This window comes from Rhinichthys klamathensis, unplaced genomic scaffold (assembly GCF_029890125.1).
Source record: "Rhinichthys klamathensis goyatoka isolate OS25496 unplaced genomic scaffold, OSU_Roscu_1.1 h1tg000011l_1, whole genome shotgun sequence".
Lineage (NCBI taxonomy): Eukaryota > Metazoa > Chordata > Actinopteri > Cypriniformes > Leuciscidae > Rhinichthys > Rhinichthys klamathensis.
This window is the reverse complement of record NW_026606564.1, coordinates 10,483,725-10,508,553: the sequence shown is the minus strand read 5'-3', so window position 1 is coordinate 10,508,553 and position 24,829 is coordinate 10,483,725. Positions and strand designations below refer to the sequence as shown.

General features: G+C 39.1%; 1 protein-coding gene across 1 annotated transcript in view; it reads right to left on the bottom strand.

Moving 5' to 3' along the window:
- Positions 1 to 224: 224 nt before the first annotated feature.
- Positions 225 to 24,829, bottom strand: part of dhx30 (DEAH (Asp-Glu-Ala-His) box helicase 30) — a 30,849-nt gene continuing 6,244 nt past the window's right edge. Inside the window, 15 exon segments of the mRNA XM_056265327.1 lie at positions 225 to 803; positions 806 to 862; positions 1,399 to 1,538; positions 1,971 to 2,074; positions 3,387 to 3,544; positions 7,464 to 7,614; positions 7,710 to 7,903; positions 9,416 to 9,497; positions 10,883 to 11,089; positions 12,356 to 12,531; positions 14,642 to 14,746; positions 17,125 to 17,671; positions 20,322 to 20,795; positions 21,840 to 21,992; positions 23,096 to 23,245. Of these exon segments, the coding sequence (XP_056121302.1) occupies positions 577 to 803; positions 806 to 862; positions 1,399 to 1,538; positions 1,971 to 2,074; positions 3,387 to 3,544; positions 7,464 to 7,614; positions 7,710 to 7,903; positions 9,416 to 9,497; positions 10,883 to 11,089; positions 12,356 to 12,531; positions 14,642 to 14,746; positions 17,125 to 17,671; positions 20,322 to 20,795; positions 21,840 to 21,992; positions 23,096 to 23,245 (2,925 nt within the window). The 3' untranslated portion in view covers positions 225 to 576.

The window sequence follows — 24,829 nt, the reverse complement described above, 5'->3', positions numbered from 1 at the left end:
TCGGGGCCGAGACCAGCTAGTTCAGGTTGTCTCGGAGCGAGATTGTTTTGGTGCGGATCAGAGCGCGATTGACGTGTTCATAAATGCCTGAACAAAATTAACTAAACGAGAACGCAGCAGGTTCCGAGAAAGCGCCCTAAAATAATGTATTTCATAGTAATGAAGTTTGGGCTTGTTCCACAAAGACATACAGAAACCTTGTTTGTTACTGTAAAAAAAAAAAATGTATAGGGTCTTTTTAATTTGGTACGGTGCAATCTTATAGCATCATACATTTCTACATAGTTACAACACTCAGCTTTTAATCTTCATGAAAAGACCTTTGTGCAAACATGTTTTACATAGTATACTAGTGAGAAATGTCACTGTTCTTTTAACTTCAATAAATTACTTAAATTAGTGCTATTCAAGCAGTTTGAGTCAACATGCCCCGACGTGACCCGTATGATTGTGTTCTGACAGGAGAGAGTTTGATTCGTACTACACAGTCTTTACTCAGACCGTCTTCATATGCACAGCTGTTTGCCTGGAATGGAAAAACATCTTTCTCAAATAATTTACAGTACCACGTGTCCATTAAAAACTGTCAGCCTTAACGTCGTCTGTGGAGTTCAGACTGAAGTCCTCCTGATCACTGCTAGCTTCTGAGTCGGTGTTATTCAGAAGGTCCACTAATAAGCCAATAAGCTCACTGTCCTTCCGGCTGTCCGAGCTGGATGCACATTCAGACGGTCGAAGATTGCGGTGGATCATGGCCTGTAGGGAAGTGCGCAGGTCCCACAGCAACTCCCAGACTTGAGGGAAAACTCCCATCGTATGAGTGTATGACCTGGTAATGCCACCTCTACCCGATCTCCCAGAACTAAAAAAAAAACAAAAATATATATTACCACTGTATACACAACTTTTCAGAGCAAACATGAATTGATTTGCATAAAGAATTGAATTGACATACATAAAGCTTACATTATATTTCAGTATGAAGTGAATATGGAAGCTTGTTTCCGCCACGGAATGAAGAAATATAGGTATTGAACCATCACCGAACTTACTTAAGCTGGACTGTGACGCTATTTTCTTCTAACTTTGTTGCATTATTTTTCTGTTATCTCTGTAAAGCTGCTTTGAAACAATCTGTATTGTAAAAAGCACTATATAAATAAATGTGAAAAAAAAAACAATTTCTCAGAATTGCGAGATTAACACGCAATTGTTAAAAATAAACTTGGAAATGTGAGTTCTAAAGTTAAAATTGTGAGATATAAACTTGCAACTGCAAGAAAAAAAGCAATTACTGTTTTTGTTTTGTTTTTTTTAATCCGTGGCGGAAACAATCTTCCATAGAATAATGATCAGAATCCAAGATCCAACTCTGTGGGGATGGCAGGCATTCATTACCTCTCTCGCTGAGGTCACAGTCTGTGAGGAGCAACAGCGCTAGTGGATGAACCACCGAAGAGTCTCTGATGAACACTTGATCATTTGATTTCATAGCAGAGAAGAAGGTGAGCCAGCGACTCGGGAGATTCTGATTTCCCCTAAACGACACACAACACATGACTTCAACTGAACAGAACAGCGTCTTAAACTCAGGCAAATTAATCTGCGATGAAGATTGTGATGCACATTTTCACCAGCACAGGCAAGGTGGTGACGTAACGAGGAACGATAACTACATTAGCGTCCACACAAGCGGACTATATCGTTACTGTTTACTAAATTAATCGTAAGAGAACATTATACAGATACAATAGCAAAAAAATTTTAAAAAATTGTGGGTGAAAAATGGTCAGGATTTGGGATAGGACATTAATTACAGAATATATCTCTGCTGTAATGCCCAATGTTTTCAAAAGAAATTTCCTATAGAAATTCATATTACAACAATACAAACAAAACACCATCAATGTCGATCCATCCATTTAGCAGATTTATTAATCTCTCTATCTGACTCTAAACATCATATTCACCTGTTGACGGAGGAGCGGTGCAGCAGCACAGGGGTGCTCTCCGTCCGGTAGCAGAGACTTTCAGGACGAAATCTCCCACCTTTGGTCACTGTGCCTCTTTTCACCTTGGTAAAGTTCAGATATTTTATTAATAGATATGCGCCTATGCAGATATTGTGCCAGATGCAGAAAGCCAGGGGTTATTTTTTTTGTGCTGGGACCAGTAATTACAAATATGTAATCCTTTGTCTGTTTTATAAGGACATACAATTCACACAGTGAAACCATAAGCTTCGGGCTTGTCCACATAAAACCGGGCATCAAAACAAAATTGACTAGAGCAATAGTGTTTTAGTTAATACAGTATTTTTCATCAATCAGTTTAAAAAAGAAAAAGAAAAAAAAGGTCTGAAATGATCTTAGAAAATAAATGTCACATATACACTCACCTAAAGGATTATTAGGAACACCATACTAATACTGTGTTTGACCACCTTTCGCCTTCAGAACTGCCTTAATTCTATGTGGCATTGAATCAACAAGATGCTGAAAGCATTCTTTAGAAATGTTGGCCCATATTGATAGGATAGCATCTTGCAGTTGATGGAGATTTGTGGGATGCACATCCAGGGCACGAAGCTCCCGTTCCACCACATCCCAAAGATGCTCTATTGGGTTGAGATCTGGTGACTGTGGGGGCCATTTTAGTACAGTGAACTCATTGTCATGTTCAAAAAAACCAATTTGAAATGATTCGAGCTTTGTGACATGGTGCATTATCCTGCTGGAAGTAGCCTTCAGAGGATGGGTACATGGTGGCCATAAAGGGCTGGACATGGTCAGAAACAATGCTCAGGTAGGCCGTGGCATTTAAACGATGCCCAATTGGCACTAAGGGGCCTAAAGTGTGCCAAGAAAACATCCCCCACACCATTACACCACCACCACCATGCTTTGCTGCATACCTCGGTTGTAACGAGTGGTTATTTCAGTCAAAGTTGCTCTTCTATCAGCTTGAATCAGTTGGCCCATTCTCCTCTGACCTCTAGCATCAACAAGGCATTTTCGCCACAGGACTGCCGCATACTGGATGTTTTTCCCTTTTCACACCATTCTTTGTAAACCCTAGAAATGGTTGTGCGTGAAAATCCCAGTAACTGAGCAGATTGTGAAATACTCAGAACCGGCCTGTCTGGCACCAACAACCATGCCACGCTCAAAATTGCTTAAATCACCTTTCTTTCCCATTCTGACATTCAGTTTGGAGTTCAGGAGATTGTCTTGACCAGGACCACACCCTAAATGCATTGAGGCAACTGCCATGTGATTGGTTGATTAGATAATTGCATTAATGAGAAATTGAACAGGTGTTCCTAATAATCCTTTAGGTGAGTGTAAATGTCCTGCATATATAGAGTATCTGGAAGTGTGTGGTACCTGTATGAGGTTTAGGATAGAGGCCAGCAACCAGCACTGCTTTAAGTACTGCTCCTGCTGACTGTGCTGGTTCAGATGAGACGAGACACGCAGACATTCAGCAGAATGAGCCAACAGTCCAGCATCAGACAAGTTCTCACTGAACTGTTGCATCAGGCCTGTTTAAGAGACAAAGGAAAGGTTTTTTTGGTTACTATGGCTCCAAAATGACTAAAAGCAGCATCAAACTGAGCATTTTACACTTGGTCTTCAAACATACCATTTATGGCCACGGCACAATTTATAAAGGCAGTGAAGAAATGTAAAAATGCACATTTACTTTAAAGACGCATGTCTGTGAAGGTTTTTACTCATCTAGGACACTTCTGGCAAAATTTGGCTGAAAGCAAAACATGTTTTCGTTCTGCCCAGGTTCATGATTACGTTTTATAATGAACAGGCTGCGATGTCAAGATTGCAATGCTGGAATGTGTTGGTGTGTGTGAAGCAGCACTGAAGTGGAGAGAGAGAGACAGAGACACAGAGAGAGAGAGAGAGAGAGAGATGAGAGAGAGAGAGAGAGAGAGAGAGAGAGAGAGAGAGAGAGAGAGAGAGAGAAGAGAGAGGAGAGAGAGAGAGAGAGAGAGAAGAGAGAGAGAGAGAGAGAGAGAGAGAGAGAGAGAGAGAGGTGCGGGCGCAATCGAAGAAATGGGCGCTGCAAATTGACCGAAGTCTTGGAGACCGAAGCAGCACTGAAGTCAGCGCGTTTGGTCCGAACAAAGTTGACCCAGGCACGGAACACAGACCTGCTTTTTTGGGGAAAAAGTGGACTCTGTGACCGGTTTTAACTGTGTTTTATCACCCAGCACAAACGCAGTAATTCACCATTGTGAAAATACGCCCTGCGTATACCTAACTAACTACCTAACTTAAATAGTACTAACTAATAAATAAATGTCCTAATCACTAATTCTCTCGCTCTATCACTCGTACAATTATCAACACAGCTCACAAACTCACTTTCTCAGCGCCCTGGGAGACGTTTGGGCGGAGGAGCAGTTTTAAGTGAGTACTGAAAATAACGAACTTTTTCATCTTATATTCTGCCTTTAGGTATGGAAAATCATACAAAACAATACAACAACTTGTCAAACGTGTATTTCCCCTAACTATTTTGTGTTAACCATAATTACGAATTTAACCTGACATACGCACTTTAAGTTACATAGCCTGCCTCCAGTTTTCCTCAACTTGACTAATTAAGAGGCGATATTTGACTGGCATATCATCAAAATGTCCGTAAAACGAAAACTCTGCCAGTCATGTTGATGGGCACCATTTTTTTCTAGCGGAAACTCTGCTCTACATATCTGTTGCTTTCTGATTTCTTGCAGAAAACAAGACATGCCCTGATTCACAGAACAACAGCCAAGTTTAAGATGACGCTTGTGTATGTTCTGGTTTTGCGTCACATTAAAGTACGAGGAAACATGTTTCCTTGCATGGACTCGGCATGCGTCTGCATGCTCATGATGACAAATGAATTGGCCAAAGCAAGTCCACCAACGTTACTCCGTTAACTCTTCTGTCTGGTTTGCTTGTTGGACAAAATTGTGGATTCCTTGTTTTGATTGGTCAGATCGCCTGTCAATCAAACTCCAGACGAAGGGTAAATTGAGGGATTCATACACAACTATTGCGAAAGCTGCAAACACTCACTAGCTGCGTTTCCATTACCCTTCAAATTGCGCAAATTGAAATTGCGAATTAAAAATACGCTCAATGGAAACACGTCAATTTCGCAAAAACTCCCATTTATCGCAAAAAAGTTTTTACGCTCGCATGAGGTGGTTTTTCAGGCAATTGCAATGGAAACAGTTTTTGCGCAATTACAGTCACCTGACTTAGAAGGCGCGTGTGTTTGGGGTCCGTGTAGGCTATTGCCTCCATTCGTTTTTCCTTTAACTCGTATGAAAAACGAAAAACATGCTTTCTTCTTTATTAGTTTTTAGACTGGTGAAAAAATATTCACATACAAACTTATTTTCCTTATATAGCCTATTGCTTATTTAATTGAAAATCAAATAGGCCTAATTGACATAGGCCTACAACTTTGCGAAATTTGATTTCTGCATTTCATTTTGACCTGGAACATTTAGATAATATGGAGCGTCTGTGAAAAAATAAAATAGCCTAAATGAAAAAAAATCTGTGGCGACGGTTTTGCAATCCGTCCCCTCAAGTTTCTAAACCGTGCCTACTCACGGTTGAGTACAAACTGTTCCCTCGATCGGTTTAACAAATCGTGCCCACGGATTAATAAACTGTAGGCCTATACCCACGATATCCTAATCCACGCTCTCAGATTTGTAAATATCAGTTCTTTGTAATTTCTTGAATTTTCTAAAAAACGACATTTAGCCCGGTACTATCTTTAAAGTCCTTTTTTTGGGGGGGAGAAAAAAGCTCAGTAGGCTATAATAGAATAGCAAAAAAAGACTTCTCATACAAAAAAAGAAATATAACACAACTCATTTTCCAAAACTGTAAAAGGTTATATAAAAATAATACATTCATCAATTATTTATGATAAACATATTACTGTCTTAAGTGAAGTCATTAATAGTTATAAACGCAAATAATAATAATAATAATTATTATAGCCTATTACATTTATTAGGCTACATTTATTAGGCTACATATTTAGAAGGCGCATTTATCCAAAAAAGGAACAAAGCAATTCGTCAAATGTCATTCATAATACAGGTTAGACCATAATAACACAGGGCTAAGATTATCACAAATAAACACAAGATTTTGACGTATATATCCAAGGGTTTGTGCGAAGTGTGGAGGGCGCACTGCATTACGGAGGCTAAAAGCTAAAGCTTGAAATGTCCACTTTTAAACGAACAAATTCAAATCGAAAGCAAATACCTTCTGATTATGTAATCCATATGAAAGGTACATTTCTCTCTTAAGGCGCATCCGCTTTACAGTGGAGATGAAAATATGTTTGCAGTCGGCACTAACACTAGTTTATTAATAAACAATTAAAATGCCTCGTTATTTTTTTCAGACACATTTATTATCATTAGCCTATAATCACCTATAAATCACCTCTCTGTAGGCTATGGTTCCAGAGACATGGCTCTTCTTATTCAGCACTGCGGGAAAAATATCATCGGGTTCTAATTTGGCCTTAGAAAACCAGTAAAATCAACATTTTTTTCATATTAATTTGTGAATATTTTAAATGTTTAATAAAGGGGCAAAAAGTCGTAAACAAAAATCTGAAAATTCGTCTATATTTTTTTGCGCAGCATTTGGTGTGTAGTAGGCTACAGTTCAAATTGAAAATTTGTTGTTCAACTTTGCGCTTTAAAAATACAACAACCGTTCATTTTTCGTTTTTCAATTAGGCTACGGGTTAAAAAAGGAAAAATAAATGGACGCAAAAGTACACGGACCGTTTGGACAGAATATGAGACAAAGTTCTTTATTAAATTCATAAAAGAAAAAAGAATTACAGGAATACTGGATTCTAAACCTCAAAGAAATGCCACAATCAAGACCTTGGAGCAGAAATGAGGGAGAAACACACAGAAACACCTCATGTGCCGTTCACAGTATTAGGGTCTTTCCTTACCATTAATGCTTGGATAACACACCACGTCTCCTTCCATTAATAATAATAATGTCTTGTGCGGTGGCTGCACGTCTATTCACATGTGCTATAAACCTACAAACGTCCAAAGTCGCATAACATCGGCTTATGGAAACGCGTCATTTCGCAATAGTTTTTTATCGATATTTAGAAAAAAAATCGCAAAATTTTTGCGCAAATCTGTAATGGAAACGCGGCTACTGATGCTCAAGAAGGAAGATGATGCATTAAGAGCCAGGGGTGCAAACTTTTGAACAAGATCTGAACACTTTTTCTTATTTTGTTTAAAGATCACTTTTTTTTTTCATTTAGTACTGCCCTTCAGTACAATTTACCCTGATCATCCAATTTAAGAGAATGATTAACATTTTGCCGATTCTGCGAGGGGAGTGTAAACTTTTGAGCACAACTGTAGATGAATCATGTCTCACCATGTATAAAGCGCAGACTGGCTCCAGACAGAGTATATTTGTCCAGAAAGTCCTGTTTATTCTCCTTGCCTTGTTGCTCTTTCCACTTCTGAACAACTCGACTGTAGACCAGATAATCACTGCAGCTGGACCCACTCAGGGCGGCCTTGGCCTACACAGAGGAGCAGTATATTAGCACAGAAAAGAGAACTCGTGCAGAAAAACGGATACATTTGTGAATGCTACAACAGACAAACAGACTCTGACCTTGGAGACGAGGGCCCGGTTCTGCATGCTGTTATAGAAGGGGTCTCGAGTCAAACAGGCTGCCACAGACAAAATAGGAAGAACGCAAGAAAACACAGCGGAGAGGACCAAGACTTTCCCCAAGCGCGGGTCACAGGACATGCAGGCCACGCGCTGTCCCAGCGGAGTCAGATTCTCCGAGCCGTCCAGCACGCCTGACAGACACAGACAGAGAGAGAGAGAGAGAGAGATGAGAGAGAGAGAGAGAGAGAGAGAGAGAGAGAGAGAGAGAGAGAGAGAGAGAGAGAGAGAGAGAGAGAGAGAGAGAGAGAGAGAGAGAGACAGAGAGACAGAGAGACAGAGAGACAGAGAGTCAGTCAGCTCAGCAAAGTCAAAGAGATTACAATTTTCATTTGTACCATGTGCTATAACGTTGCTTAGTTTAAAAAGAAAAAGGAAAAGTTAGGTTGAGTTAACGTAGTGTTAAGGTTAATGTACCATAGAGGTTGTGTATTTGTCTATCTTGTATGTGATGGTAATTTCCATGCAGCAGAACAAATTGACAATACTGACAACAGACAATACAATCTTTTAGTCAAAAAAACAACAACAACAACAACAAAAGTACTGCTAACGACATCTGTTCAGATCAACAATTATGCAAATGTGATGAGGTGTTGAATTGTGTGTGTGTGTGTGTATCATTTATAGCATTGGGATTCATGGTTTTAACATGCACTTCAGCTTTTCAAGCAAGGTTATTATCGACAACTAAAACCTGAAATAAAGGCATTAAGTTAAATAAAATGTCTAATTTTTGTTTAAAGTTGAAGTACTAAAATAACTTGCATTTTAAATGAAAACAAAAATTATAATTAGTAATACATACATACCAAAAAGTAATAGTTAGAAGTAATGAAGTAAATATAGTTTTACTTCTCCCCACTCCATTTCAAGCATAAGTGTATAAGTTATTATTATTATTATTACTATTATTGTGCTTTTTTTTCTGTTGTTACACTCTTTGCTTGAAATAAATAAATAAAAATTAAGAAATAAACAAGAAAACTTATTTTTAAATAAAAAAACACTAATTTATACAAAATATTTCTACTAGGGAAACTGTTACATTATCCTTAAAAATATGATGTGGTCCTCAGGAAATCTTTTCCGGGTGTCTATTTACATCGAGAAGCCCGCATTGTTGGCAGAAGATATTTGCTCCAACTCCGCCCACCATTGTGTGTTTGAGGCAGACAGCATTACAAAAGAAACCTGTCTGATAACAGGAGCTGGGGCGTGGAGAGGAAAGCGACTGACTGCTATTTACAAACAGCTGCTGCCGATCTTTTTTTATTGCCTGAATGAGCTGTGAACTAAAGTGTTTAAATCGGTTTAAATCAATTTAATTAAATGCAAGTCAATGTAACTGTCACATTGTAAAAGGCCAAATGCAAACACATTAATCTAGAAACACCACAGTATATCAGTCTATTGAGAGATGAAATATGATCATGCTGTAACTAAAATGAATGGGAAAATGAATTTTCTCCATATTTTACTGATTGTGTATGAATCAAGAGTGTGTATGTGAATTCGACAGTCACACTGTTGTTGCTCTTGAAAATATTGTCTTCTACAAATGCCGTTCAACAAAATGAACTAATTGCATGATTTAACAGGTTCACTTCGACAGCTCTACTTTCAGCAACATTTAAAACCATTACCGATTTCCATTAGGTTCTTCACAGCAGCTTTCACGGCCTGCCTGTCTGGGGAGTCGAGCACTTGCGACAGGAAGTCCACAGCCTGCATGAGGAAGAATGACAATGTTTTCAATCCAATCAGATCTTGACTATGTCGAGAACTGACAAAATGAAGCCTCTTCACTGTAGGTCAAAACCGTTATTCTGCAAACTGTAAACAGTGACCAGAAAGCAGATTTGAACTAGGGCTGAACGATTAATTGCATTTGCGATAATATCACGATATGATGAAACGCGATTTTTAAACCGCAAAGGCTGCGATTACACTCTGGTCACGTGACACGCGAGAGAAAAGCAGTCTGCAGATGTAGCATCAACTGGCACGCTACGCATATAGGCCTGGCATATACAGGAAAGAACAGTTTATGTTTGATTTATGTGATATTATGTTGTAATATATATATATATATATATAATGTATAATATATTCAGAGAATTTCAGAATCGAGTCTGAGCTTAGTTTTTAAACAGATACGTGATGACGCTGTGTGTGCTTTAGAAACAGCCGTATTCTCTCTCTCTCTCTCTCTCTCTCTCTCTCTCTCGAAAAATAATCTTTCATAAAGTTCGGAAAGGTTTAGTTAAGCGAATTACAAGGACATTCGTGGGCTTTATCGCACTGGTTGCCGCTTTGCTTGATGTTACTCTTGCAGTTCGCGGTTTCACCCGCCAGAATTTCTCACAAATGCTCTACTAAGGCATTTTTATGTCTTTTGGAATGCAGTTGGCTTATATATTAAAAATATGAAAATCACTGAGAAGGCTGCTTTCAATTTAAAATACTTACGCGCGCTTTGTGAAGAGCACTCGCGCATGCGGCTGTGAGCGACTCATTGGTTAATGTACTGGCATCTCAAAATGCTTTTATGACGCGAAATGAATGTAAACGCGGTCAGTCATATCTTAACCAACAGGACAAACCACATCTTATATTTCAAAAGGGATCTGTGCATTAGTGTGAATGCAGCTTATCGTATCTAAACTGAGAAGACAAATCACTCACAGCTCTTGAATGGAAAATGTTCAGACGGCCTACTTTTAAATACTGAAAGCACTCTTTGTTTATTGCTTGTAATATGTTTTTTTCCTCTTTATTTACTAGCTTTTATATTTTGAAGCTATATTCGTTAAAAATTCTTAACATGTTTTTTTAATAATTATTTTTAAAAATACGTATAATTACACAAAGTTTTTAACTGTTATTAATAATATTAATTACGAAAAAAAAGTAGATCATGAGGTGCCTAAAGATTCCCATCCCTACTATACAATGATTTATTGCTTGTCTTTGTCGAATAATACAGAAGACAAAGAACTTAAAAAGTAATCGCATATTAAATCGCAATATTGGTTAAAAAAAAAAAATCGCAATTAGATTATTTTCCAAAATCGTTCAGCCCTAATTTGAACATGGGTTTGCTCCCTCACTTTGCTGTCTGGACAGTGGATCTTGGCTTGTATGACCACGCTCTCCAGAGGGGTGCGCAGGATTTCAGGGATGGGGAACGTGTCCATGCTGTCCAGCTGTTTTCGGGGGTAGAGGTGGTAGGCATGTCCAGGTTGGCAGCGGCCTGCTCTTCCTCTTCGCTGAGTAACGTTTGCTTGTGAAATCCAGACCGTGTTCAGACCAGAGACCTGAGAACACAAAGCAACAATCAGCTTTCAACGGCTTTACTTTTCCTGCTATGCCAGTTCTCATAACTTTAAAGTCGTCACATTGAAATCAAAATGGACAAATCTTGGGGGGTTTTTATGGAATATTGCATTAATTATAAATAGGGGTGGGAAAAAAAATCGATATTGCAATATATTGTTGTGCTCTCTGTCGCAATAAATAATCGATACACTAACGCCCAATATCGATATTTTATTACAACACAAAATGATTAATTTACCCGTTGTCAGTGTCACTGTCACTACCCAATATCTACCATTCTGTTTGCGGGGGGCGCTGTTCGAGTAAATAGGGGTAAAGTGGCGCAAACAGCGGCCAGTGAAGAACACAAGTTAACTAACAACAACAGAGAGAAGCGAGAAGAATGGCGGAAAACAATAAAAAACGAATCAAAGACCCACCCGCTAGTTTCCACTCTAAAGTGTGGAGACACTTCGGGTTTTACGAGCAGAGAGAGCGCAACGGCCGCGCGCGCGCGCACTCTCACGTCTTCAAACAACACGAGCGCTGTCTTGCTCTCTCCCTCGCGCATATTAATCAAAATCAATTGACACGATAGTAAAAGGTCGGAAGACCGCAGTTTCACGTGGAGCATTTGGAGATTTTTAGAGATTAGAGACTCGCCTAAACTCAATGAACAACATCTCAACACTAAATTATAAAGGCCTGTCTCATATAGACGCCTGTCTCGAATACAAGCCGGTGCAGTTCGACGATTGGGAAAATAAAAACCCGGGAAGTTTTACGGTATATTAATTCTCAATATGTACACATGCATTGTTAATCTTTCTTTTCAGTCACATATATCGTGATATATCGTTGATGAAATTTCTTCCAATATATTGAATATCGTAGATATTGCGAATCGTGATATTATCATATCGTGGACCACATATCGCCACAGAATTGAATCGTGAGGTACCTGTATCGTCCCACCCCTAATTATAAACGTGCTCATCATTATCGTTTTAAATTCATGTGCATCAATCTTTAATCAAAATAACTTGCAGCTTCTCTGATAACGAGGGCGGAGCAACCTGTCACTCACATGAGATCAGCCAATAGCAAACCACAACCATCCAATCAATTCCCCACGGACAATATTATGCCCCGCCCCACATTTGTTATCGTTTGAGAAGCAGATTCACTCGTATATACGTCACAACAGGAAAGCAAAGACAATCGTAACTTCCGTTTCATGCCGACTTTAAAGCAGAGGGAAGGACCTTTGTTCTGGGGTCGTAGTTCTGCTCTTTCTGAGAGCCGGCGTCCACCACGTGCACGATGTCGTCTATGGTGATGGACGTCTCAGCGATGTTGGTGGCCAGGACGATCTTCCGCAGGCCCTTCGGAGGGCGCTGGAACACAGCTTGCTGATCCGCTACAGCCATACTGGAGTGCACTGCGGGAGAAACAGGAGAAGCATGTCCTCAAAATGACTGGCATGCATTTCATACACAGAGGAGTGGGGAGGAGTCAAAGACAGATATCCACTCATTTGATTTGATTTAGTGATCAGTCCATATAACAGCTACGGAAATTAATCAGACGATTATGGCTATGTTAAGACTGCAGGCAAAACAGATTTTTTTTTCTCAAATCAGATCTTTTCAAGCAGTGTCCGCACTATTAATTGCAAGTGATCAAATAAGATTTGTGTGTCCAGACATGTAAATGTAAATAAAAGCAGACGCTATTTTTTTTTGCATACCGTTTGCATATTTTCTTTGTTCAACATTAGATATGACTGTTAAACAGAGACCATAAAGTTTAAACTAATGAAGAAGACAGATAATGTGAGTGCCACCCGTCAAAGTAAAAGTCCTGTTTCTAACATGTCGGCCAATAAGAAAAACTTATCGGCTAATGCTGATATTTTAAAAACACTGAATATCGGCTGAGGCGATATATCGGCCGACCACTAGAGGTTATATATATTAGTATGTCCCGTGTTCTGTGCTGTAATCACAGGCAAAATCTTTGGACACACCGTTTGAATACCGTACGAGTACTTCCGACATTTCTGTCACCAGTTTTGACGTTATCGTTTTGTTAAGAGTGACCACCTCCAAATGTGGTTTGAATCTGATTTCATGTGTTCTTTTGCTGTCCAGACTTTCAAAAACACATTGGTGATTGATATCATAGCCATAGAGTGCTGTAGAGATGACGTTTTTGGTAACACTATTTTACAGTGTCTGTTACGTTGCATGTACTGTAATAATAACCGTAAATTATACATGATTACATGCAACTAACCCTAAACCAAACCCTAACCGCATGTTGTTAATATCACTCAGTATTTAAATGTATAATTACACTGTAGCTAAGACACCTTAAAATAAAGTTAAACATTTTTGTAGGCCGAAACCTAGAAAACAAAATTACATTTGAACATTTCCGGTTCCGTCTTTCTTAAGTCAATGTTTTTTGTTTTTGTTTTATGGGTTTTTGGTTAAATGTCTGAAATAAGGTCTGTGGTGAACACAAGCTCAAGATATTTTAATGTTTTATTCATCAGTAATACTCCCTGGTGATATTTTTAAAGATTTTACTTGTCTTGGAAAAGGTGGTTGCTAACAAGAGGCTAAGAGGCTGTGTTCATTTGTGAAGATTATCATGATGAACAAAACGTGTAAGAATAATACGTTTTTGTTATGCCGAGTTCGTAGGGTGTCGTGGGTATTCGTAATGGGCGTCGGGACTCAAGGATTGATCGTTACATCTCGTATAGCGAGTCATAGTGTACGACAACTGATGCCACGTCTGCGATGCCCAGACAAAAAGACTAGCATTTTTTATCTTTTTATCAGTCCTCCACGACGGGTTCCGTCACATCTGTGACTTTGACCAATAGGAGCACAGAAGCTCCGTACACAGCTTTCAAACACGGCGAAACGAAAGAGAGACGATTGTATTGGTGCTGCTAGTTGGAGGACAGATTCATAGAGCTACGGGAACAATACTCCTGCCTTTATGATGTTTCCTCGAGGGACGACCATGACAGAGAAAAAAAGAGAAATGATGGCGGTGGCGTTTCCACAACCGGGCGAGTACTGAAATTAGCATTAAGGTAACGCCGCTTCGGTAGCCATTGTGTGTTTACGCTTTGACGACATGTAAAGAATTCAGGAGTCAAAATCACATAATCTGACACCTTGACTGTCGTGACAAAAATATTGTGTAGTCTAAACCTTATTTTCTGCAATAATCCAAACGCCAATGGAAAAATCCTATTGGGTTTTAGTCAAGGGAACCAGGATGATGATGACTTATGGCTGACCTATACAAATACATCATCACTGAAGCGCTCGATTTGGCTATTATAAAACTTTCTGCATTGACCAATAAATGGTGTCCACTTGGCTGATTAAAAGAAATGTTAGCTCCTATGCTAAAGTATAATATGATATAAAAGTACATTATTTTTGAGTTTGCCATTATTCAATATTTGATCAAATGAAGGCATTGTATCAGTCATCCTCAGAGAAAGCTGCAGCCGGTGTGCTTACACGGTAAAATCATCTGTGAGCCTGATCTGTACGCCGCTCTCTCCTCCAGTTTCTGCTGTACGAGTTTAATGTCTTGCCATCCTGGGAGGAAACACAACACAGCGCCTGGAACAGAGACAACACTGTTAGTCAGAATACAAGAGAGCAGACAGAAGAGCAAAAGCTTGAGCAGACACAAACATTTAACGTCTGTTATGGACGAATGTGTATTCTTAGAAAAAAAAAAAAGTGAGTTCTTGACTCAATTTTAAAGAACTCTCTATATGCCCAAAAGGTTCAATATAAGGAGAAATGTCATTAATGATTGCACAATACTTTTTTTATTTGGTAATTAACCATTTTTAATTGGTAATTCCTGAATTAAATGAATAAAAACAACATTAATCAGTTACAACTAAATACATAAAATTATCCTATGATAAAAGGTTCTATATGTGAAGTGCCTGACAGAAAGAACCCTTTATGGTTCCATATATAACCTTTTTATTTCTAATGGTGTGGTTTGTTTTCAGGAAACTCAGCCATTTATGTCCCTTTTAATTAATATTGATATTATTAATGGGAAAAAACTCTAACCACATCTGTTTAATAGTGTGACTAAGTTTAGTGTCTAATGCAAATCACAAAAATATTATTTGTCATTTATGTCAATTGCAATTATTATTAATAAAAATATTTTTATGGGGTTAATAAAGAAATACCTTGCTATTGCAATAATACATATAATTGTACTGTATATTTTTAAAAAATCAAGCGTTTAATAATCATAATATATTAAAATACATATTATAATAAAACAAAGTATTAATAAACTTATTACTTTTAAAAATTAGTATTATCTTTATTATTATTTCATTTAAATTTACAGAACAGTAAAATTAAAATACTAACATTTATGGTTGTCCTAATTTCTTTGCTTTCAAACTTTAAACCATTGAGCTTTTATTTTGGCATAAAACCACGGGGAGACCTCAACGCTTCTCTTTGTTGACAACAACAGATTTATAAAAGATTCTCATTACGAATTTGGGAAGATGGTTGGCACGTGTTGCGTTCCCAAATGCAAATTATAAGCGACAAACACACAGCACATGCAGAGTAGCATTTACTGTGAACTGAAAATGAACACGTTTCTTTACTCTGAAACATGCAGCGTGTCGGACTATATATTTATATAATTACATCACAACCGTTGCAATTTGATAATCGCACTAAGCCATATATCACTCAGAAAAACCACGCACTGTCAAAATTAATAAAAATAAATACCAGGAAAATACCGATTTTTACTCTCATTTGGCGCTTTGAACCCTAACATGCTAATAGTGTCACACAGATGTTGCAGCGAGCAATCCGTGCTTAAAATGTTTTCGAAAACATAATATTTTGCAGTTTATTTAGTAATTGTTTAAGGCCATTCAGTGATTTCAATCAGCATAACCTGTCAAATAAAATGTTATTAATTCCAAAGAGTTTACTGTGGCAAATTTAAAACAATGCAGCAGGTTAGAAGACAAATAAAAGCCCTGAAACATTCCAAGCCAAATCAAAGAACGAACTGGTATGACGTCGTCATTTCGAACAAAATCAGGCCCAAACGAAGTTTGTTTCAGGAGTTCAAAACAGCTTGATGAAGTGAACTGTGGAAAAGTTTGCTCTGGCTGATAAACAGCTTTAAACTGCCATTGGTCCGTGGTGACGATAAATAGGTAGGTGTGTCTTTGAGGCTCCGCCTACTTTGACGCGGAAATCTAATTGCTAATAGTGTTCACCTTCCTACTTTGGTAACCATGAAAACTTCACCAAACTCTTTTAACTGTTTGATTGTTAAAACAACACTTATTTTAAAATAACACTTAATGTCAACATTTCTTCTCCTTATCCAGTCCTTTGCAAAGCATGCTGGGAACTAGAAACCCGCCGCCCAACTTCAAAAGTTAAAGACAATTTTATTAAGTTACTACAACTTTATTTTGTTTGTCCCCTAACATCTATGCTGGTTATGGCCCTGGTACTTGAGCTTGAAGTGGGAGAATATGGTTTCATAAGAATAGCAACAATAACCTTTTAAGTAAAATGGTTTTCCTGAGAACTGCTGGTGTGTGTGTGTGTGTGTGTGTGGGTGTGTGTGTGCAGTCAACAGATTCAAACTAAATGTTTAACACTGGTAAATGCATTTAGTGTGTTAATATACAGGGCCTATTTACACTTGACACTTCATGCGTCTTCTCTGATCAAATATCCATTCGATTTGTTAATTGTTCCATTTTCAATTGGCCACATTAACGCGTCTCCACAAAACGATTATGAATCCGATCTTCAATTCCCACACTATGCAACTTCAAGAGTTCATGTCACCAAAGGCAGCAGATATGAACTGCATTTTTCTATCAGACAAAACACATGAAGTGTCCAAGTGTAAATACCGTAGGCCCAAAGATGATCACATCATCTGCTTTGTGCCCCCTTGAAATCCTCTTTACCTGGCTCTCCAGACCTGTGAATATGGCCAATCACATCAGCCACCAGATCAAGATCAGGAGCCACGTCTTTTTCTTCCTTGAGACGAAGAATAAAAGCAAATCCTTACAGCGTGAACCACACAAGCAAACCAGATGATGTGTTTCAGCCTTCATCTGAACGTACCGCCCCGTTCCTCTTCTCCCTGCTCCTCTCCAGGAGCGGTCGACCCATCTCGCTCATCACATCCTCCAGGTACCTCGCCTGCACCGGGTGCATGAATCCAGGCACACGCACCACTGGGCATCCGCCGAAATACTGAGCCAGCCGGCGAGTGTCTCCGGTCGCGCTCATCAGGACCACTCGCAGCTCTGGGTTCTCCTTCAGGACGGAGTGCAGCAGGGCCAGGAGCAGGTCGGTGTTGACGTCTCTCTCGTGGACCTCGTCCACCACGACGTGGCTGACGCCCTGGAGGCCGGGGTTGGACTGTAGTTTCCGCAGGAGGACGCCGACGGTGAGGAAGAGCAGAGCGCCACCGCTGCGCTCAGGAGGACGAGACTCGAGACGCACCTGGAAGAGCCAGAGACATGTGTTTAAGTCTCAAGAAAAGGACAGGTAACTTTACATCCCAAATGTGATGGGATAATAAAATAATATGCTCTAAGGCAGAGTGATCATTGTTGACTAAGACTCTCTCTCTCTTTCTTAGCGTTATTCCCACTCATTTTGCAGGGTCCGCTTCACACACACATGATTTAGCACAGGTTTTACTTCGGATGGCCTTCCTGTCACATTCACAATCACACTACGACAGTTAACTAAGACTAAAACCATACATAAAAAATAAAAAAAAAACTATTACTTGAAATAAAACGTTTTTTTTTTTTTTTTGTGCTGTCAAACGATTCAAATATTTAACCGCGATTAATCACATTAATGTCATAGTTAATGTAATTTATTCTAAATGTCTCTTGATTTCTTTTTGTCCCATTATTTTTTCTCATTTTACTGCTCTTATCAACATGGAAAAGTGGATCGGCTTGCTTTGTGCAAATGTTTTTTATTGAAAACAACATTGGCATAAACTGTGTTCAAATTCACACTAACATTCTCACTTGGAGCAAATAATCTCTCACGCAATGTAACACTGTCCATCAATAAAAGGGTGAAAGAAATACTGACGAGGTCCTGATATTGACGAGGGGGCGGAGAATTCGCATCAGCTGTGTGTGTGTGTGTGTGTGTGTGTGTGTGCTTGGCCATCATCAAGTGGTATTTCAGACTGGACGTGCTGCGATGATAACTCGACAAAACACACAGATCACTTTGGTCTTGTCAATGGAACCATTTGGCAACTTTTTAAAAGTAAACTTTCCATTCAGAATCTTATTGGCATCCATTTCGGCGTCTCGCGCTCGTCATCCACTCAAAACGTAACGTTAACCAACTATTTGGCCGGCTCGCAAGCCCAAACAAGTGTGTGCGGCGTGCCTGTTGTTTTGTTTCCGGTCTAGCTAGATCCGCTTGCGCTTTGGTCGACGAAGCAACAAAACGTCCTCGCGCGGCGCAAGTCATTGAAATGAATGGGTTTCATAACGCAGCGCCGCGCATGCCGCAAAAGCATGTGAAAAAAAAAATACAAAGTTTGCTAGGCCAAAAAGGCCGTTAATCGCGCGATAAAAAGATTTACGCCATTTAAATTTTGGGGTTTGCGTTAACGCCGTTAATAACGCGTTTAACTGACAGCCCTAGTTTTTTTGTTTGTTTTTTTAAAAGATACCAAGGAAACATTTCTCATTTAGCTTGTGTACTAAAACAACTAAAACAAACGTTAATAAAACTATATACATATTATAAAAAATCTAATAAAAACAAAATTACTAAATCTTTAAGAAAATTTCTAATGAAAACAGAAAATATATCAAATAAATATGGTAAAATATTTATACAAACTATAATAGGATCTCAATGATACTAAAACAATAGTCTTATTCCTGTCAAATGTACTTTTTAGTTTTTATCATATTTAGTCCACCTTGTCCTGTTTTTCTTTTTAGTCTAGTTTTAGTCAATGAAAACTTGGTAAGATTGATAATCACTATTTTTTTTGCTCAAAATTATAATCAATTATAATAAATAGAAATGTTTTTAGCTATCACCTATAAGCACATCAAGAGAATGTGAACCCACATATATGCATGGTTTATTTTCTTGATTTATTATAGGCTATTTATCATACTCTACTGGTAAAATGAGAAACTTTTCTCAAAAATTTAAACAGTGAATTCCTAGTAATCCAATCATTCCAAATTACATGAATGTTTTTCTATTAAAACAACAGCAAAAAGACTTTGTATTGTTATTACACAGAGTAAATGCAGTTATTCAGCAAAAACAATCAATGATCAATGTTTGGATTTATTACAGTTATGTTCATCACTGAAGGTTTGATCGCAGCACACAGAGCAAGTGGCTCGAGACCGAACACAGACCGACTGAGTAACACTTTCATTTCAGAGCTGTCAACTGAACTGCAAAGCTCTGAAATATTGAGTAAAACAGGGTAGAAAACGTGTGCTTTTAACAGTAAAGCTCTGATTGGAGGATTTCAATTCTCGAAATCTGGCAACTAGAATGAGCTCGGCTTGTTAAAAACAGTCTAAAGTTTTGTCTCTTTTATTTAACAAAAACAAAGAGTGATTTTGGTCAAGTTTTTTATTTGATTTTGAAACTACATTTTAGTGTCGTCTGAGTTGTCAATGATATCGCATCATGTTGATATAATCAGTTATCATTTAAAGATGTCGTCTCGTTTAGTCATGGAAAGATTTCTTTAACGAAATGAACACTACTTCTGAAAAAAAGAAAAAGTAAGTATGGGCAGGGACTTGGTTCTATCCACCAATTGTTGATTGGATGTTGAGATGACACTTCAAAATGGAGGTGTCGACAGTAAGAAGGGGGCGGGGTTTAAGCAGACTAAATGATTGGAGAAGTCCTACGTACGTCACCAGAGAGATCTTCCATTACACCGGAAGATCCAGTTATGCCATTGATTAAAAATACAAGGTCAACAAATCACAACTTGTGCAATAATATCATTTGTATCATATAATAAAACCAATGACACGCATTTCTAAAATAGATAATTTGACTTAAAGCAAATAAAGCACAGATTTCGGACCAGATTGAAAGGGCAGAATGTTTTGGGTGTTCTTGCCTGGTATCCCACAAATTGGCGGAGGGCGGGTCCCATCTCCTGCGCCACACGCTGCGCCACAGACACGGCACTGATGCGGCGAGGCTGTGTGACCAGGATGTTGCATTTGGCCCCGTCTCCGCTCCTAACGCGCCCCTCCAACAGGAAGCGTGGGATCCGCGTGGTCTTCCCGCAGCCCGTCTCTCCAGCGATCACGACCACCTGTGATGACTTCACCGCTGCGAGCAGGCTCTCTTTGTAGGAGTCCACCGGAAGCTCCACCCCTCGCCCAGGCCCCGCCCCCGCCCACAGGCCGAGCAGCCGGTCGCTGAGACTGTCCTCCTCCTCGGGGCGCAGAGTGCGGTATGGCTTATTAGTAATCACATCTTTAATGAAGTCGTCCTCATCATCATCATCTGAGCTGATGGAAGACGACTGAACTGACAGCTGCTCCTCTTCATCCCACAACTTCTGAACTTCAGCCTCCACTGGATGCTGAAACATATCAAAAAGTTATGGTGCTACACAATTATTAAAATAATTGAATAAACATGTAAAAAAAAAAAGATGGAGCAGCCAAAGTTCATATCCAAAAATGAAGGCAAATAAAATGTATTGGTAACACTTTATTCTAAGGTTACAGTTACATGTACTTGTTATATTTATACCAGTAAAATATGCATAATTACAAGTAACTAACCACCAACCTAACCCTAACCGTGACTATAGTAAGTACATGTAGTTAATTATTATTAATCAGTACCGTATTGTTCAGAATATAAGACAACCCTGATTATAAGACGACCCCCCCCCTTTTTTAAGATGTACCTTTTGGAAAAGTTAAGAAAATGCTTTTATTTGAAAATAACTTCCATAATGCACATTTTTCATATTTAAATTTTTGTATTGAAAGTATGGTAAATACCGGTAAAATGTACCAACCATCACATTAAAAAATAAACACTTTTATAAAAAATAACCTGTAATCCTGAATATGATAATAATTAGGCGATCCATCTCAGTGAAAACCATGTAGCCTACCAACATTTTATTAACAGGAGAAGTGAAATCTTATTAGTTTTGAAATCTGGGTGCCGTTTTAAAGTCACGTACGGGGGAAGTTTGGTCCCGTCAGCAAGCCACGAAAACATCACGCTTCTCTTAGACGGTAAGCTTTTCTTTGATTTTAAGATCATGATCTTCTAACATTACACCCTGACACACCGTATTTCTACCCACACTTGTTTTACGAGTATTTGACGCCACCGATTGTTGCGCGTGTATTATTGACATGTAAAAGTCTAGATCCTGAATATAAGAAAATACAGTTTTTCAGATGCATTTCTAAAAAAAAAAAAACAGTCTTATATTCAGAACAATATGGTACTTGTTTGAGTAAATACAATGTAACTAGGTCACCTTAAAATAAAGTGTAACCAAATTATTTGTGAACGTACATAATTATGAGGTGTTTATCCATTATGTACCTAGCGCTAAGTGAAACCCGGATTGGCCAGAGTGAGTTCTCATGCATGTCACCTGTGCGAGGTACTGTTGAATCCTCTGTTCCAGATCCTGGGGTATTTCGACACGGCAGGGTCGCCTGTGCCTCTCGCCTGCTTCACGCACCTCCTGCTGATGGTACCTGGCGTGAGTCAGAGGGTTGTTCTGCTCGTCCAGAAGCTTCAGTTCCTGTGGGCAGAATCAAACCAGTCAGCTGGTGAATATTATTATCATTATTAGTTCAAGGAGACATTCAAAAGCTGCATTCAGCCATCTCAGAAATATGAAAACTAGAAGTTCATACATTGGATTAACAAGTTTGTTAACATAACTTGTATTTACACATTTCTAACAGAGCAGCGTTCGCTGAAGCGGCGGCACGCACAAATAAGTACGACCGGTGTAGTCGGATTCACGACTCTCGTGAGCAGACTCTCCAAAGCCTGTTAACCGTCAAGTGGTGGCAGGACAGTTGGCCTGCTTTTTATATTCCCTATTTTCCTCATCATATTTTAGGTATAATTCGCACTCTTAAACACAAAATAAATTAAAATGTGACATTGTATTACTATGGAAATGGCACTTTAAAACCTTTAAGCGACAACATTTTTGTGATACCAACTCCAAACTTGGAACACAGCATGGTTAGACACATGGCTTTGATTTATGGCTTTTTGTGGCTTTTGATTTATCATTTAAATCAACCAAATCAAATAAAAATGTTCAGTACATCCAAGTGTGGTGCGCGAGAGCATGTCAGGGGAGGCGCGGAGTAGGGCTGGTCAATGGGTTTTTCTATATAGTTTATCTGTGTGTAAATATATCTGTGCAGCGCAGGACTGCTCAAACACGATAGAGCAGCAAAGAAACAGATGAACGAGAAGAAAGAGCGGGATGTGCTTGACGAAAACCACAATAAACTGTGAAAGAGAACTGGATTCGGTACCGACAGGCGGCTCTCTGTGGCGAAGCACAAGACTGCTGAATTCAGTTCACTTTCACGGCTTATTGCGCTTCAACGGTCAAATACACACATTTGTGTCTCAAATGTCCGTCTTGGTAAGTATTCACATAAACACAGCCAGTTGTGTCTAAAGTGAAAGTAAACTATCATTATATCGGACCCATGCAATCATGTATGTTGTGTTAGAAGGGAGGCCCACTGTCTTTGACTTTGAAAACCCCTGCTTTACCGTAAACTTCCACTTCTATAACTTTGTTACACATCCACTTTTTGAAGCTGCTTTAACTTCTGCAATAATCTCCTGAGTGTCTGTCCTACACAAACCAACCTTGAACCGGAGACAAGCCAGTGCTGCTGCTTTAGACTCCGCTTCCAGTCTACGCCGGCCGTGAGCTGTAAAGGTCATCTCCTCCGGCCAGCGTAAGGTCAACTCGCATGTCTTCACCGTCCCACCAGTCGTCCTGTACTGAAGCAGCTCCTTCACACGGCAGAGCGGAGAAACAAACAGGAGAATGAGAAAATCAATGAGTGCGTTTACATGCACGTTCTTAACCCGATTAAGCTGACAATGCATGTGGTCATGTAAATGTGCTAACCCATTGTCCTTTATCGGAATAAACAGCTTAAGCGTGAACCAAACACATGCAGCAACATTTTCTGCACCGATTTCGCCGGCATATAAATAAGCGCGTTTCTTTGGCTTATTGAAGTGCACGTGTGTGACATGTGACAGGAAAGCATCCTTACTGTGGATTTAACCGCATCCAGACAGAGCGAGCGTTTCGCGGGAGGGGAGGAAGAAATACATCGCAAACTCTTGGCCCACGAAATTAAAAAATGGGTCATCTCATGCTGCTAAAGTAGCGGTTCAGTCTAAATACTGTTTAGAGCTTACTTATTTAAAGGGATAGTTCACTTTGAAATTAATTTTTGATATGTTTTAGCTTACCTCAAGGGCATCCAAGATGTAGGTGTCTTTGTTTCCACAGTATTTTCAATTTTGTTATTTTTAGGTCAAACCGTTCTTGTCTGTCAGTCATATAATGCAGGTCTATGGTCACCACCTCAAAGAGCATGCACAGAGAAGTCCAAATTAAACATGATTTAATGACTCGTAAATGTAAGAACACATTGATGGCCTAAGACACGAAACGAGCGGTTTGTGTGAGAAAACGAACAGTATTTATATCATTTTTACCTCTTGTAAACACAGCCACGTCCAAGTGATCTGAGGGCGCGGGCGCTTCGGTCTTTTCCGGCAAGCGCCGGAAGTGATCTCTCGCGCGTGTACGTCACTCATTGTTTACACAGAACAGAGATTGTAGGTAAGACGGCTAATTAAAAGGGTACTAATTTGCGCTTATCTGGGATGTTTAAACCGTCGTAAAAGAAAACAATAAAAAAAAAAAAAAAAAAAAATATCAATTGTGTGAGTGACGTACATGCGCGAGAGATCACTTCCGCCGCTTTCCGGAAAAGACCGAAGCGCCGGCGCCCTCAGATCACTTGGACCTGGCTGTGCGTTACAAGCGGTAAAAACGATATAATACTGTTCGTTTTCTCACACAAACCGCTCGTTTCGTGTCTTAGGCCATCAATGTGTTCTTACATTTACGAGTCATTAAATCATGTTTAATTTGGACTTCTCTGTGCATGCTCTTTGAGGTGGTGACCATAGACCTGCATTATATGACTGACAGACAATAACGGTTTGACCTAAAAATATCAAAATTGAAAATACTGTGGACACAAAGACACCTACATCTTGGAAGCCCTTGAGGTAAGCTAAAACATATCAAAAATTAATTTCAAAGTGAACTATCCCTTTAACATCACATCTCACATAACAAATGGAATCATTCAGGTAAACAAATTATTAAGTTTTAACGTCACTACTCACTAACAGGGAATGACTTGATTTTTTAATAGAGTCTTCTAAACACGGTTTACTTGCTTTGCTGTTGGTTTGCATATAAACCAAAACAACTGGTTAATTCAATAAACTGATTTCTGGGACTTGTCAGCGTAGCGGTCTGTATTGTAACATGCTTGTCTGGTCTTT